The sequence below is a fragment of the Nicotiana tabacum genome, chromosome 24 (genome assembly GCF_000715075.1).
Source record: "Nicotiana tabacum cultivar K326 chromosome 24, ASM71507v2, whole genome shotgun sequence".
NCBI lineage: Eukaryota > Viridiplantae > Streptophyta > Magnoliopsida > Solanales > Solanaceae > Nicotiana > Nicotiana tabacum.
Window position 1 is genome coordinate 97,331,360 of NC_134103.1, and position 17,742 is coordinate 97,349,101.

The window sequence follows — 17,742 nt, forward strand, 5'->3', positions numbered from 1 at the left end:
TTGTTATCAGTGTGATTGTACTAGGCAATTAATGAGAGAATGTCCCAGACTTGGGAGAGATGGATTTCATCAGAATACTTAGGCTACAAGCTTTATTCCAGTTAATACTCCACGTGCACAGCCAGTTAGGGATGGAGGAAAGGCGGGTAGAGGGCGTCCAAGAGGGGAAGGTCCGACCCGTTGATATAATTGCTATGACTTGGTTGAGGCCAATACACCAGATGGTGTCGTACATGCATGATTTAATTTATAATAAAAGGAGCACTATTCTTATTTTAATTCAATTCTGAATATTGAGGTGAGTCCTCCTATTATGCTCCGCTTATGGGTGAGATTCATAATTTTGGGACCCACTTATATATTTATCCCTGTTGGGAGAATTGAGGATATGAGCCCGTGTCTGTCATTTTTTATTTTTATGCACCATTGAGGGCTATAAGTCCAAAAGTAATTTTTATTATTCATCACAGTGGGTTTAATGTGTTTCGGAATAATTGATTCAAATTTTTATGAATTATATGCCCTACCGGTATGAGGGTTCATTATGTGTTGTGAAAATTGTTTACGAAATATATTGAACTGAAGAAAAGAAAAGAAATTGAAAATTTCAATTGGCAAAATGTGCAAAATACTTGTGATTCGGAGTTGAGGACGAGATTCTTGCATTTTTATATAATGTGAAATATTTAAACCGGGCTACAAGCCGCGGTAAAAGTTATATAAGGACGAGGTCCTTGTGGTGAAATATTTATGAGTTTAAAATTCTCCCTTTGTGAAATTTAATTTGTACAATAATATTAATAGGGAGTCATGCCTGTTAGGCTTATTTGATAATTCTTGTATATTTTCTGTTCATATTCATCCATTTTCGTGCTGTAAACATTGAGTTTTAGCCTATGAGGTGAGTGCCCAGGTGGCATTAAATGTGACTCATTAATCCGAGTAAGTAATCATGAGGTCTTCATGCCTCACATTCTGTTGTCAGTGTTGTGAAAATTCGAAACGAGGTGGTGGTTAATATGAGATTAATTGATGATGCTGGAATAAATTATGAACAACTTTTAAGACCAGAGATGTGGTGATGAGCATACATATGATGTGCTTCATGTCCTGATATCATTATGATAATGCAATGCTGAGATTAGTATTATTGATATATACCTTGTGGTGTTTTGTTAGTTTGCGGATGTGTTGTGGGAGTTATTTTGGTGTTACTCTGGCAGGTGGTTAGGCCCAATTTCAGGTGAGACTCTGCCAAAATTTCTGAAAAATTTGCGAGTTAGTAAAAATCTGGGGGATTGAGACGTGCAAAAGAAGAGACAAATTATGTTATGTATTTGAGGGTGAATGATCCTAAGCGGGGAAGAATGAAACACCCCAGGAAATATTTTATGAAGTACTTCAACACTATCAAGAAAGTTGATGTGTGCATAGGCACGAGTTGCTATAGCCAGTTGAGACTAATACCGTGCGTCGAAGTAAAAATTAGGCATTTTGGAAATGATTGGAGAGTTAGGGATTTTTGCTCTAAAGCTTATAAGAATGGAGAAAAGAAATAATCTCAATTGAGATGGTGTTGTCGGACCCGCATTAAATTGCGGGAATGTAGAATCACCCACAAGTATGTGTGCAAGAATATACTCAGTAATTTAAAGTCCTCAGAAAGATTCTTAGCACGTTCGAGGACGAACGTTTGTTTAAGAGGTGGAGAATGTAACGACCCGACTTGTTGTTTTAAGAATTTACGCCCCGTTCAGTGACTTAAGGTCTCGAGTAGCTTCGCAATATGTATTATGACCCGCGGGTGTGGTCGAGTTTGATTTACTGAAAATTCAGAATTAAATTAAAAGAAAAATCCTTATTTAGAAGTTTAAATGGAAATAGTTGACCGGAGAGTTGACTTTTGAGTAAACGACTCCGGAATGGAATTTTGATGATGTCAATAACTCTGTATGGTGATTTTGGACTTAGGAGTGTATCCGGAAAATTATTTAGAGGTCCGTAGTGGAAGTAAGCTTGAAATGGCGAAAGTCGAATTTTCAAAAAATTTGACCGGGGGTTGACTTTTTGATATCGGGCCGGAATCCAGTTCTGAAAGTCCGTTATGTCATTTATGACTTGTGTGCAAACTTTGAGGTCAATTTGACTTGATTTGATAGGTTTCGGCGGTGAATGTAGAAGTTGAATTTTTTTAGTTTCATTAAGCTTGAATTGGGGTATGATTCATGGTTTTAGCGTTGTTTGATGTGATTTGAGGTTTCGACTAAGTCCGTAATAGGTTTTGAGACTTGTTGGTATGCTCGGACGGGGTACCGAGTGGCTCAAGTGAGTTTCGGAGTGGTTTCGGACCATTTCTAGGCCATTTTTAGTTGCTGATTTTTGGCCACAGAGGTATGCATTGCGATCGTGGATAAACGATTGCGATCGCGAAGAGCAATTTTGCTGTTTTGACACTGTGAATCGCGATCGCGGAAGACTTTTCGCGATCGCGTGGAGGAAACTTCTACCACACCGACCCGACTTTGGAAGCTCATATCTCGCAATCTATAAGGAATTTGGAGATGATCCAAAAATAAAAGTTGTAGCCCTTTGTGTCTAGTTTTCAGAAAAGTAAACCATTTAACATTTGTACGTGTGTACATAAAGTTATGGTGGATATACTACAGGCTATCCGGGAATAGTTTGGAAATCTTTGTTGCATAGGGCTAACTTTGGAAGCTTATATCTCGAAATCTATAAGGAATTGGGAGATGAGAAATATATTAAAGTTATATCCCTTGGAGTCTAGTTTTCGGAAAGTTAAACCATTTATCATTTGGAGTTTTGTACAAAAGGTTATGACCATTATACTAGAGGTTGTCTCGAAGAGTTGGGGAGTTTGTTCTTCGCGATCGCGATTGGTTTTCCGCGATCGCGAAGAGCCAATTTGGGGCTGAAATATTTTAGCTATATTTTGAGGTTTCAGCCAGTTTTAACATATTTGGAGCTATGGAGCTCGGATTGAAGCGAGTTTTGAGACGATTTTCACCATATGGATTGGAGTAAGTGTTCTATATTATAAAGTGTTTATATTTCATGAATCCATGATTATATTCATCGTTTAATTCGGATTTTAATGGAAGAAATCAAAAATTTTGTAAGAATCTTTCAAAAACGAAAATTTAAGATTTGGAGGTCGAGTTGTTATTGGATCTCGATAAAATTGGTATGGTTGAAATCGTATCGGAATGGGTGTTCTGATTTCATGAAAATTATGTCGAGTTCCGAGGGGCGGGCCCCGCATTGACTTTTGTTGACTTTTTGGAATAAATTTTTAAGTCGACGTATTATTATCCGAAATTATTTTCGATGAATTTTAATAAATTTATACAATTAATTTGGATAGATTTGTGCGGTCCGGAGGTCAATTCAAGCAAGAAGGCTATTTTGGAATATCGGCATAACTTCAAAAAGGTAAGTGTCTTGCTTAACCTCGAGTAGGGGAAATACCCCTTAGGCATTGAGTATTATGTGCAAATTGCGTGGCTGAAAACCATGTACGCGAGGTGATGAGTACGTACTTTGTTTATATGTGCAAATTTTGTTAATTAAAATCCTTAGACGCCCGTATGTATTAAGTTGGAAATTATTGGCACTTATTAAATCCTCTATTTGTCATGCCTAGATCCTTTATTGTTGAAATTATTTTTCTATGATGATTTGGTGTGATTGCCACCTTGAATTTATGTGAAATATTATTTTGTTGAGTTGTTCACTCCCGAATATTTTTGTTAAGATTTTGTGCACATTATGGTCGAGTCATGGGCTCCTTATTGTGGAAAATGATGTATTGTTGATTTCTGTGGCAAGTTGAAATATTTGAGCAGTCGATGTGCAATTTGTGATATGTTGTAATATTTGAGCACTTGATGAGCCATTTGTGATATGTGAGCACTTGATGTGCAGTTGTTAAAATCATATTTACTTTGGGACTACGGAACGGTATTCCGGGAGATCCCCCTGCCCGGCATATTTACTTTGGGACTACGGAACAGTATTCTGGGAGATCCCCCTACCCTGCATATTTACTTTGGGACTATGGAACGATATTCCGGGAGATCCTCCTGCCCTGCATATTTACTTTGGGACTACAGAACAGTATTCCGAGAGATCCCCCTGTCTTGCATATTTACTTTTGGGACTATGAGGCGGTACCTCGGGAGATCTCCCATGTCTTACATATTTTCTTTTGGGACTACGAGGCGGTACATCGGGAGTGCCCTTTTATTGATATTTTTCTATGGATGCACTTGCCTTTGGTTATTTTATTTTTTCGTGATATGTAAATTCTTATGTTCTTCTGTGATGTATTATTTGATTTTATTATGTGTTTTTTATTCCTTGTTGTATTGTGTTGGCTTTGGCTCTTTGTACAAGACTCTGCAGATTTGTGTTTATGATTTTTACTGGTTTTCGAGAATTGAGTTGTTTCGAATAAAAGAAATTGCTATTATGTTTTAATTTAATAAATTTTACATCCAAATTAGTAGTCATCGGATGCTTCATTTCAATTGAAATGTCATTTACTTCACCCAAATAATTTCTAAAATAAATTCATTCCTTTGTTGATTTCTTACTTGATTTAAAGATTTTTAACCGTACTTTAGTGAAAATAAATTGATCCAGCGGATCTTATATACATTGATATTTTGACACGTGAGTTGTCCGTGTGATGGTGATAAAAATATGGGCACGAGGTGCCGTGAAAAAATATGAAAGTGGACTAAGACCCGTAATTTTTATGATTGTGAACTTGAAAATATATTTATTTGAAAGTATTATATCCTGAAGATTATTATTTGAAAAACATATAGGCGAAAGAATTTATATTTGAAAAACTTGATTAATTGGTTATACTTGTGTTCCTTATTCGTCTGAGCAATAATTATGATGTTCTTGTCGCATTGTTATTATATCACTGGTTGATTTTGTTGTTATCATTGCTAGTTATTTTTCAGTATTATTTTGTATACTATATTGCACAGGTTATTAGACTAGTGAGTGTCTTGACTGTACCTCGTCTCTACTTCACTAGGGTTAGTCTTGATACTTATTGGGTACCGACCATGGTGTACTCATACTACACTTCTCCACATTTTTGTGCAGAGCCAGGTATTGGAGGTATCGGACCCGAACAGAGTTAGAGTGTGATCGCAAGAATTCAAGGTAGAGCTTCTTGGTCGTCGCAGCCCCTTGGAGTCTGTTCATTTCATTATACTGTTAATTTTTAATCAAACAGTATGGTATATTTGGTTCTCGTGATCATTCCATGTATTCAGCTAGAGTTCGTGACTCAGTACTACCAGTCTTGGGAGGTTGTATATTCTTATTTGTTCCGCTGTTAGTTTTGATTACTTATTTAATTAAAAAAATGGCTTCAAAAATGTAATTGAAATCGGCTTACCTAGTATTAGAGACTAGGTGCCATCACGCTATGGCAGGATTTTGGGTCGTGACAAGTTGGTATCAGAGCTCTAGGCTCATATGTTCTACGAGTCACGAATATATATATATATATATAAATGTGGACATCAGATAAAAAGTAATATTACCTTCGTCTCAATTTACATGACACTCTTTTCTTGTTAGTCCGTAAAAAAAATATTTCCTTTCCGTATTTTAAAATATTTTATCTTTAGCATTCTTACTTTACCCTTAATAAATTAATTTACAGCCATATGAATATTTATAATTTATTTTAAATCACAAATTTTAAATCTTTTTAAAAAAAAAAATTATGCTGAGTCAAATAACACCATAACTTGGAATGTGGAGTAACAATTTACCTGAGAATGACCAATGAAAGGGGGGCAATAATATTTGTTAGAAGCCTTGTGAGGTGGTGGCATATACTCTTTCAGAACCTTCCAAATATTCCCCATTTCACTCTTCCTGTAAAAAGAATATCCATTGCCGGAGTCCCTTAAAATGGCACCTCAATTTCTCTCTCTTCCCAAATCCACACTTCGGAGTTAACCAAATTCAAACTCGATATAGTTTTACATCATTCATTATCCAAACACAACTCACCATGTCCACCTCTTCTCTCTTAATAAATCCTATTATCTTTTCCTCTTCATCTACTACTACTTCTTGTTTTATTTCAGCTCCCACAAATTTTCATGATTTTTCTTGCTTTTGTACTTCAAGAACAAAACCCATTAATCTAATATGCACTAAAGTCAATTTTCTACAGCCCAAAATTAGAGAAAGACTCTTGAAGAAAAGACCATTAATTGCAGCTAGCAATAGCAACATGACAATTAGGGAAGAAGAGGAAGAGGGACCTCCTCCTTTTCTTGAATCTGAAATTACTTCAAAACCTAGACGTATTGCTATCTTTGTTGAGCCTTCTCCTTTTGCGTGAGTCTACTTTTTTCCCTTTATAATTTGAACCCAAATTGTTGGCGTTAATTACTAAACTTTGTTCTACGCTCTGTGTTTGGTGAATTGACTATGAGACTGAGTGATCCATTTGGTTTAATTTCTTCTGAACGTTAAGTTCTATGCACTGACAGAGTGAAAAATATTTACACGATCATGTCATTTAAAAGGTAATGCAAGTAACTCTATGTAATAGCATTAATTGGTAAACCACATAGCATCAATCTTACAGAACTTTTGCTCTCAAAAGTGTTTGCTAGCTTTCTGTATGTTATTTAGTGGTCTATATCTTCAGTTATATGCTAGAATCTTTAGAGTAGCAGCAGATTATGAATCTTAACATAAGAACTACGACAATGCAATCTTTCTATTTATCCTCCTGCCGAGACTAAAATGGACCAACTATTCTTTCTTCAAGCAAATGTAGCTTTTAAAGGGAAGTTGTGCATGCTTGTTAGTTATAGTAATGTGCATGGTAAGTCGAAACATTAGAACTTGTTTTATCGCACTGATTACCACTTCCGTGTTGAACCTAATATTTTTTGTTTTTTGTTTTTTTAGCTGCATTTCAATCTTTGTTATTTCTGCATTGTTTCTTTAATGATTCCTCGTAGTATTGGGAATTTCAATATCATGTTGATCTCACTAAATTTAGTTGATCTCACAAAATAAATTTAGCTCTGTCCAATCAAATGCCTTTCAACCTCATATGCACTTCAGAAGAATTTCTGCTTCTATTATATTTGCTGCCTTTATTGCTCAGTGACACTTAGTAGTGACATTGCTTTCATCCTTTAATTTTGAAAGTCAGAAGTGTTCTCAGCTGGGGATGCCGGTGCCTTATATGGTGAATTATGGAATCAGCTTTGCATCAGTAGGTTTAGAGAATAAAGATTTGACATTTCCAAAAAAACAAATCTAGACCTAGTTTTGACTTATTCTACTGATCAAAGTTCATGTGCATCATCTGAATCAGATCTTACTACAATTATATTTTCTACATAATTGGGCTGACATTCTGTCTCGACCACCAATTTCCTTTGTGAAATGTGCAGGTATGTATCTGGCTATAAGAACCGGTTCCAGAATTTTATAAGATATCTTCGTGAAATGGGAGATGAGGTATACTCTTTGTCTGACAAGAGTGTTTTTGATTACTGATAGTTGCTGCTGTTCTGTTGGTCTTCTGTACTTGCTGCTATAACATGTGCTTGATATGTTTGAGCTAATTATATTCATTTCAAGCTTTCTCATGATGCTATTTTGCCAATCAGGAGTTTACAATCTTGACCTCTTCTAGTTCCATTTCCCTGGAACCAATTTCAAGCAATTTTGATATATTTTGTCTGCACATATCCTACAAACTATTACTCTTACAGTCATTTGATTCTCAAGAACTAACCGTAATAAATACTTCCTAGCCATAGTTTCAAACTGTTGAGTGAGCCAGTACATAGGGGGCTAAGAACTGAAGATTTTCACCTGATGTTTTGGCCACTTATCATCCTTTGTTAATTTTGTGGTACAGGTTATGGTTGTGACAACACATGAAGGAGTACCTCAAGAGTTTTATGGAGCAAAGTTGATTGGATCACTAAGGTTGCAGCTTCTTCTGCCTTTTCTATATTTCATTTTCATGTTTACTGAATAAATTCACTCAATTCTGCCTGTCACAAACTCAGCATAAAATCAGTGAGGTTTAAGGGTACATGACTATTAAATATTGTCCATATATGGTATTTGGCTAGTTTTTAAGAAACAATTGCTTACTTTATTTGCAGTTTTCCCTGCCCCTGGTACCAAAAAGTGCCCCTGTCACTTGCTCTCAGCCCAAGAATAATTTCAGAAGTGAAACGATTCAAGCCTGATATCATACATGCATCTTCTCCTGGTATAATGGTAAGTTTCAGTTGCTTTTTTCCTCCTTTCAGTGATTAAGTGATGTTCGTCTTGTCGCTTGAAGGAGCTTAAAGTGGTTCTGATTTTTCTCCCAGCTTGCTGACTTAGATAATTTTGTTTCTTTTTCTTTCTATTTTTAGGTATTTGGTGCTCTTATCATTGCAAAACTGTTATGTGTGCCGATAGTGATGTCATATCACACGCATGTGCCTGTGTAAGCGCACAGTTCTTGCATATCTTGTCTCCAGATGGAACATTTGATAGCTTCCATAAATGACATGGTTCAAGAAGCAAAATCCTTTTTTTTTGTTGATCTTCCTGATGAAAAACATAAAGAATGAGTTTCTGAAGGTTCTTCTAGCATTATCTATTAATTTAGGGCTTTACGCTGATCCTGACTCTTGTTCTGCAGATACATACCTAGATATACGTTTAGTTGGTTGGTGCAACCTATGTGGATGGTTTTAAGTATGTGAGCAGAGCATTCTCTTCTGCATTATCTGTTCTCTCCCGGATCTCCAGCTCTGAATACTAATTAAGACATCATTACTGCTTATCAGAGTTTCTACATCGGGCTGCTGATCTCACTCTGGTGCCATCTGCTGCTATTGCGAAGGATCTGAAAGCTTATAGGGTAACAGCAGGTAAAGACATATAGGTGAACTTGTTAATTAAACTACAACATCAACTTTATCAATTAGCAATTTAAGGAAAGAAGAGTCATGTATTTTGTCCTGTCAAAGCAGTTTTTATTGGCCTTAGATGCTTGCTACCATTCATTTCTTTTAGGTGCTAAACCACTGCTCAGAGTTGTTGACCATTCCCGCCTTTTTCTATTTGCCAGCTAACAAAATACGTCTGTGGAATAAGGGTGTTGATTCTGAGAGCTTCCACCCCCGGTATCGGTCTCATGAAATGCGACTAAGACTGAGGTTGGAGCTTCCTGCTGAAGATTTCATCCTCTATGTAAACAACCTTAATATGTACTGACAATTCTTTCTGCTTTTCTCTTCTTACTCTTCACTATCAGCAACGGGGAACCTGATAAACCATTGATAGTGCATGTTGGACGACTTGGAGTTGAGAAGAGTTTGGATTTCCTCAGAAGGTATTGCCTCTCTTTGTTAATGAGAAAGCATAAAAGTTGCATTTTTGGCTAATGTATGACTAGGTATATCATTCTCATATTAAGGGCAAATGCTGTATCAAGGAAACTGCGTGGTTATATAAGTTAAATGAAGGTGCTGGTAACTTGAACATGACATTTCAAAATGATTTTGAAACAGGGTAATGGATAGACTTCCAGAAGCTCGCATAGCTTTTATTGGAGATGGGCCATATAGGTGAGTTGCAGTAACAATTTTAGCTTCTGACTTTCAGAACTTTACCAGGAATGTTTACTAGTACTTTCACTGTAAAAGGTTTTTGATATATAGTACAAATATGTACAATGCACAATAAGCTGTCTATTCACTCTTTGTTTTGCCCTCTTTTGATAATCTTAGGCTGTCAAGTCTATAAAGATGTTATGAGTGAGAATCTTTTGTAAAAAAAGTGTCATGACTGGACATTAGTTGTATTTGACTGTTCTTGATATCTATTGCTAGAAATGTTGATTAACTTGTGTGTTGGACAAGAGACAAAATCAGCAAAACAGTATGCTTCCGGATTATCTCACCGAAAACTTTTACCAAGTAGCTTTACTTACTCTTTTAGGTAATATTTTAATGAACCAGATTCCTGAATTTAACACGCTAGCAACTTATATGTGCCATGTAGGAGTTGCTGAATTATTGGTACAGTTTCTTGGTCAAGCATCACCATTTCATTTTTTAGGTGATAACTTAGTGAACAGTGAACTTCATCACATTATCAGTCGATGTGCTATTAATGTGCGTAACTCCATTTCCAGAGTGGGGAAGCAACTAATTCAATTAGATCCACTCTCATAGACAAACTGTGGATTTGTGATTCTTTAGTCTATTCTATTTCTAGAAAACAAATTAAAATAGAAGGGCGACTCTACTTCCCAACTAGAGTTGGTGGTGGAACCTGTTGGCACAGTGCACGCCGTAACATAGGAATTCGAGGTCTCTTTATGTCAAATTACATTAGCTTGGTATTTTCCTTTGTTTAAATTAAAGCTTCTACTTCTCTGGCAAGTACTTATTGGATTTGCGCCCCAAGATTGGGACATAGGTCATTTGGAGCTAATGGGCTGAGTGATACTGTTGTATGCTTGGACATGAAAAACTTAGAAGTCAAAATGTTTGTTGGAAGAAAAACTTTCTGAAAATCTTAGAAGTAAAAACGTTTGTTGAAAGTACAACTGTCTTCAAATGCATAGCTCACAGCCTTTCTTGACGGTACATGATTGGTTTGAGAAAAATCTACTGTCAAATGCTTGATTGATTTAGAACATGGACATTGGAAACCATTGCTGTTTAATAAAAATACGAATATCCTGTCTTGATAGCCTGTATGCCTAACATGAGAAAGAGATGTAGTTTAGCATTCTTGTAAAAGGCTGAGCTCCAAATTATTTGTTTTGTCACTTCTATAGGGAGGAATTGGAGAAAATGTTCGCTGGCATGCCTGCAGTATTCACAGGTATGTTACTAGGGGAGGAGCTTTCTCAGGCATATGCGAGCGGAGATATTTTTGTTATGCCTTCAGAGTCTGAGACGCTTGGATTTGTCGTTTTGGAGGCGATGTCATCAGGACTTCCCGTAGTGGCTGCCCGTGCTGGAGGAATTCCAGATATCATTCCTGATGATCAGCAGGGAAAAACAGGATTTCTGTTTAATCCTGGGGATCTTGACGACTGCTTGAACAAATTGAAGCCACTTTTGCACGATGCTGAATTGAGAGGCACTATTGGCCAGGCCGCACGTGTAGAAATTGAGAAGTACGATTGGAGGGCTGCCACAAGAAAGATTCGTAATGAGCAATACAATGCAGCCATTTGGTTCTGGAGGAAGAAGAGAGCACAGTTGCTGAGACCATTTCAATGGTTGTTAAAGTTTAGGGTCCAGGCACCAGAAGTCGGACTATAGGTGATGCATTTCTCAGATTTAACGTAAAAGCATAGTAGTTGTGCATATGAAGGTGCATTCTTCATTGCTTACACCTAGATGTGAATTGTAATAAATTTGGCAGGAAATATGGTCTGCTGCTGCAGTTTAGATTTGCAATATTGACCTAAAATACCTAGCCTTTCCTGCTGTTGAGTATTCTATTCAATCTCTGTATATGTAATTCATTTCCATAAGTATTACTGCTGTTAAAGAAATCAACTCAAAGCAACCATAGATTCCCAAAAGAGTTCCATCATAGGCTAATTAGCAGTCTCCTATGCATTTCAGAGTGCAAGTTGTGCTGGGCGTGATAAGATTAGTTTATGGTCACAGTTGCAAATAAAATAATGAAAGACCTTGAATATTGTATAAGTTGTAAGCTGTGTGTCATATATATAGTAAGGAACTATTATATACTATCATTATTTTCTTATCTTAAAATGATATGGAAAAAAACATTGGTAAATATGAAAATAGAAGTGATGGGAGGATAATGGCACTAAAATTCACGATTGTGACAATAGTCTGACACCGCAATTCACTTAGAACGAATTATGACAATAGTCTGCCTATGCAAAGCGTTGCCGATGGATATGGCACTATATTGAGTATAAGCTTAATTTGTCGAGGATATTAAAATGAAAAAAGGTGAAAAGATCAAATTTTGACAAGAACTTTCGTTTCGTTTGCTATAATCACGTGTAAAATACGTGGAGGAGTTAGAAATAGGTCTTTCTCAGCTCCCACTTCTTCCTTTTCAATCCCTCAATTGAATTTTAATTAGCAGCCAAAGCCGGAATGAAGTTTTTTCGTTGCTGCGGCTTTATTTGCTTGCTGTTAGAATATTGTTCCAAAATATATACTAGTCAACTTTTGGGAGCTTGTGACTAATTTCATTATCCACTCCACTTGTTTAAGCACTTTAATCATGTACAAACACTAGTAGAGAAAAATAAGTAAGAAATAGCTAGGCCAGCGGTAAAGTCTTGGCCAAACAAATGACTCCCGCACCTGTCATTTACATCAAATCATACAATTTAACCTTTGCAGTTAAAATTAAAGTGAATAAATTAACATAGTTAAATTAAATATGTATGTATTCAAAGACATATATATTATGCATTTATGTCTCATCATGACTACTGACATAAATTTTTTTAATTCAAAATTTAAGTCATTGGAATCAAGTAAAACAACCCCTTCTTGGGAGAAAGGATTTATAAATAGTGCAAAGTATCTCCTCATCCGATCAGCTAACTGACATCCTAACAAAGCCCCTTGCTTCAACCAGGTTTCATGATATAGAGACAAACTGAATTTTAAATGGGAGTATTAGCATGCATAGACTAGCATTTATCCTTTGTAATTACATAACCACATCGTATCTTATCTATATAGTTGAACTCATGTATGATCACTTTAATATTTCTAAGTCTTAAATAGCTTAACAGATTCCATTTTTCATCAAATTATTTGTTAATTAGTCGAGATATCTACACATGAAAAATGCAGATCAGTGAGGATTCACTATGAACTTAATTTTTGTTCCGTTACTATAATGTCATTTCTAAATTTAAAACATTCAGAAAACTTTAACAGAAAGTGTGAACCGGGAGCGACAATAATAGATAAAAGAAACAATCCATTTCTCAAACTTCCATGAACAATGACAAAAAAAATGTATATTTGCATACAAACATAATTATTGAGGATTGCTTGAGCAAAAATCTCCCTTTCTTTTTTCACTCAAGAAAATGAATACATTGCTTATTGACTCTCTAATTCTTCTTTCTCTCATTGCATGGTGCAGCTTTTGCTGCTTTCTTACATGTTGCAGATGAAGATTTGTCTGAACTTGTTGAGAGGAGAAACAAATGGATTTTCACCACTATTTTAGCATTTTGGGAGATCCTTTGGAGGTGGCAGAAGTGACTCCTTTGGACCCTTGCCATTATCTACAAGGAATGCCATTTTCAATCCCCATGTTGTGTGCACCTCTAGATGACAATGCATAAACCAAACTCCTGCAATGTCACCCAAATTAAAAGAAAAATAAGCCGTTATACACAAGTGAAGTGAAAAAGGAAGAAAAATTGTAAATATTGTCCGCTTTGGGCTTAGGCCCGCACGGTTTTAAAACGCGTTACTATGGTCTAAGGCATGTTTATTTATATACCCAACATCTCCCGTGTTTTGTCGATGTGGGATTCGCCGTCACAAAAATAAATGAGGAAAATATTGAATTTATATACCTTGGCAATATAAATTTTGATAGAAGTAGTTTAACTTATACATAGCAGGTTAGTTATCATTTTTACTGAGTTACCAAATATGCTTATTATAGAAATTTCTTTACAATTACGTTATAAGTGACCTAAATGTGTAAATATGTTATAATGTTAGTGTCAGCGCATAGGACTTGAACAACTTGAGAGGAAAAAATGAAGTTGATATACCTGGATTGTCAGCAAGCCATCTTATGGCAACCCATCCTCCAGAAGGCACTCCAATTGTATTCCTTTCAACAGGATCAATAAGATTAAAATTCTTTGGGTCTGTTTTGGAATTGAAATTCCCTAGTCCTTTACCCACTAAAAAGAAATTGAAACCATGCAAATGGATTGGATGGTTTTCAGGGGCTATAATTCCAGTATCCTGCAAAACTAATTGAACTGTTGCATTATAAGGCAACCGATAAACCTTCGTCCCATTCGTTGTAGCCAAGTTTGTTGGTGGTGTTCCAGTATAGTTAAAAACGAATGGCGGATTCGCTGGAAAATCTGTTGTGAAAACACCATTTATGCCAAAGAAATGCGCTTGTAAAAGCGCTACGGTTGGCATAACAAATGTAACATTATTTACACTAGCGACAACTCTGCTGCCATTAGCTTGTTTACACGTTGGACATGGATTAATTCCAAGTCCAGCAGTGAAAAACAACGAATGATCCACAGTTTGTGGAACTTTAGCTGGGTATTTTTTTGAATTAAGACTTTTGAGAGCGTCAAGAAAATTGTTGGCTACTGAAGTGGCGTTTTGGGGCGGAGTACTAGTGAGAGTTGTGGGAGAAGTGCCTAGTGCGCCGGAATAATGCAACGTGGCGGTGGCCGTGATATTGTCGACGGCGATAGGAGCGTCCATAAAGGGAGAAGCAGCAACCATATATTTTCCGAAACTCTGATCAGCAGTTACTATAACATTTGTTGTTTGGCCAGGGGCGATTACAATTGTGTCTGTTTTGAAGGGTTTTACGTAAGTGGCATCCACTTCAACTACAGTCATTTTGTGGCCAGCAATCTTAAAGAAGAGTTCTTCATTGAGCGCAGCATTGATCACTCGTAACATGTATGTTTTTCCAGGTTCAACACTCAAGCTGTATCCACCTGCATTATCATATTGTCCAAAAATCAAATTTGTTAGCGCGAGTTATGTGTAACTAATAATATTTCTTTTGTTTCATTTTATGCGGTAGGTATCATTTTCTTTTTAACGTGTTAAGAAAAATAATATCTTTCTATATATATTTGGAAGCTTTTTAAATTTAAACTTCTTATTTTATCCTTAATGATGTGCTATTATAGTCATTAAAAAGTCATGTCATATTTAAGATCACAAGTTCTAAGGGTACTTGAAAAAAGTCTTTCTTCTTGCTTTAAACTTCACCTAATCAAGTACCAGCCGAGAGACGAATCAAGGATTAAAATTTAATGACTTCTGAATTATAGAATGACGACTTTAAGTACTAATAACTGGATTCTAAATTTAATATTTGTACATATTTAATGAATTTTATAACAAAAATATAATGTTTGAGCAAAAGTTACTGAGTTCATCCGAACCCATAGCTGAATTTTTAATTAGTCCACCGTGAATACCGCCATATAAAATAAAATGGACTAGAGAGTAACAATAACCCAAATTCAACAATAAGTAATACTACCTTGGGTCGGACAATTGGAAACTGGTCCAGGATGACCATTGATTGTGTGAGCATCGGAAACATTGGGGGCTAAACCTGATTTTAGAGCTTCATTGATCACAGCTTCAGTATCCGATTTCCACCATTCAGCTGCATTAGATCATTAAAATTTTCATTTCCCAACTTCATATTTTTCCAATACAAAGAATATATATACATATAAAATATGTTCACCTAAAACAACGACAGCTTCATGGTTGGGTTTGGGGAATGGATAAGGCACACCACGCTTAGGGAGGACGACAATAGCACCATGGACAGTGGACCTTAGCCACAAAACATGAGCATGCCAAAACAGTGTACCCCTTTGCCCTGTGATTGTAAAGTTGTATATGTAGCTTTGCCCTGGTTGAATCGGACATTGTGTGATGTATGCCGGTCCATCTGCCCAACCCGTTCTAAGTTGTCTAATCCCATGCCTGGTATCATAGACGGATTTAAGATTTGAACTTAATGCGTTTTAAGTTTTCGAGTTCTTTGAAATTATAAGTAATAAATAGAAAAATGACTTACCAATGAATAGTGACGTTATATTTGACATGGTTAACAACCTTAATAAGCACTCTATCATCTTCTCTAGCATAGATTGTGGGTCCAGGGAACCTTCCATTAACAGTGACAATTGGCTTGGTAGAACACAGGCGACTCATGTTCCTCATTACCACCTAAAAACCGACCATCTTAATTAAGGAAACGAAGCAAAAAAATATACTGTAGGATTATACTATCACCATATGTATACGTTAAATTCAAGAAATATAACTTGTTCATTTTTGTAGAAAAGTGGCTTATTGATCTATGGTTTTTCATTTATTTCACCTTCTATAGTACTCTCTCCGTTTCAATTTAAATGAGGTAATTTGACTCGGCACAGAGTTTAAGAAAAAAAAGAATACTTTTGAAACTTGTGATCTTAAAAGCTTAAGGGGTAAAAACTTTATGGGCCATAACATTTTTGTAGGTATAAAAACTTCTCATTAAAGATAAAATGGGTAAAATGAATAGTTTAAAATAGGTAATGTTTCATTCTATTTGATACTATTTCCTTATTAACCCGCTTAAAAAAGAATGACACATTTCAATATTTTTTAAAATAAAAACCTTATGTAGTCACACGATTGCTATGACATGTTTAAGATCATAAATTTCAAAAATTTGTATAACCACCCAAATATTTTGTAATATTTAAAATTACAAGTTTCAAAGATACTATTTCTTTATTAAATTATGTGCTAAGTGAAAGTAGGATAAACAAAGTGAAACAAAGGAAGTATTAGTTAAGTAAGTTGTTTATTATAGCTACAATAACATGACTAAAAACGTTCATTGTTCTTATAGTAGAAAAGATGCTTCTCTCTTAGTTAAAAAAACATAAGAGAGGAAAACGAAAAAGTAGTTAGTACTTACATTGAACTTGTAATGCCGAGTAATGCCAAAAGCTGGAGAGAGGAAAGCCAAGAGGACGAAGAAACGAAGCCAAGACTCCATTTTGCCTTTGTGTTTTTAGTGGTTTTCTTTTCAGTTCTAATGTTTTTAGAATTGTTGCATTTCTGGATTTATGACCTGCCAACGCAAAGTATATATAGGTGAAAAGGTTTTTAATTTAATTTGCTGGTGTGTCATTTTTCTTTAGTTAGGTGAGATGGATATTGGTGTCCTCTCTCCCTCTATACTTCATGAACACCAAAGAAACTTCTCTAGGGCAATTCTCTCTCTCTTCGACTCTTTCTTGCATGTTACATAAAGTTTACGAAGTGGGCCCAAGTTAAGCTGTTAGAGACTGCATTTTCTTGTACTTTAAAAGGAATAAATTATTTCACTATTTTCACCTGATTAATTCCTTCATTAGTTATCTTGCTAAACTAAATTATTGTTTAATTAATGAACATCTAGAAGCAAGCTCTACAGGGGAGGTTTATTAGATGTTAGTTTTCTTTAGCCATACTGCACTCAGCGGTAAGAGGGGAGATTTATTCATTAATGCATGAGGCAGCTTGTACGTAAAAAAAACTTTTCTATATTGAGTATGGATTCTGTTAATAGAAGAGCTTTTTATTTGATAGAAACTAGGGTCCACCAAATTGTATAGAGAACTTGGTTTTCAATCAGTTCCCACAGAAATAACACTAAGTAAAGAACACAATAATATTTACGTGAAAAACTCTCAGCTCACGGGATTAAAAATCACGACCTACACTGGTAGCTAGGATTTCAATTTCTCTAACTGAGCAAACTTTAGATTACAACCTATTGCAATCTAGGAATTAAATTCTTAATCCCCTCAACCCTTACAATAACTCTATTGTAAGCCTCTTTGCAATAACTCTATTACAAAGCAAACAAACCTTGACTAACTCTAGTCAA

General features: G+C 35.7%; 2 protein-coding genes across 2 annotated transcripts; one reads left to right on the forward strand and one right to left on the reverse strand.

The window, feature by feature from the left end:
* The first annotated feature begins 5,846 nt into the window (after positions 1 to 5,846).
* LOC107825369 (sulfoquinovosyl transferase SQD2) lies at positions 5,847 to 11,529 on the forward strand. Its single transcript, XM_016652222.2, has 11 exons — positions 5,847 to 6,402; positions 7,479 to 7,545; positions 7,952 to 8,022; positions 8,205 to 8,322; positions 8,463 to 8,536; positions 8,735 to 8,790; positions 8,883 to 8,966; positions 9,167 to 9,254; positions 9,353 to 9,430; positions 9,609 to 9,665; positions 10,886 to 11,529. The coding sequence occupies exons 1-11, from the start codon at positions 6,071 to 6,073 to the stop codon at positions 11,376 to 11,378; spliced, it is 1,518 nt and encodes a 505-aa protein (XP_016507708.2). The 5' UTR covers positions 5,847 to 6,070; the 3' UTR covers positions 11,379 to 11,529.
* A 1,495-nt stretch (positions 11,530 to 13,024) lies between these two features.
* Positions 13,025 to 16,943, reverse strand: LOC107825360 (laccase-4). The gene is made up of 6 exons (XM_016652212.2): positions 16,786 to 16,943; positions 15,892 to 16,043; positions 15,553 to 15,797; positions 15,340 to 15,468; positions 13,856 to 14,782; positions 13,025 to 13,423 (listed from the first exon to the last, which is right to left on the reverse strand). Exons 1-6 carry the CDS (start codon positions 16,864 to 16,866, stop codon positions 13,293 to 13,295), a joined length of 1,665 nt encoding a protein of 554 aa, XP_016507698.1. The 5' UTR covers positions 16,867 to 16,943; the 3' UTR covers positions 13,025 to 13,292.
* Between the last annotated feature and the right edge of the window lie 799 nt (positions 16,944 to 17,742).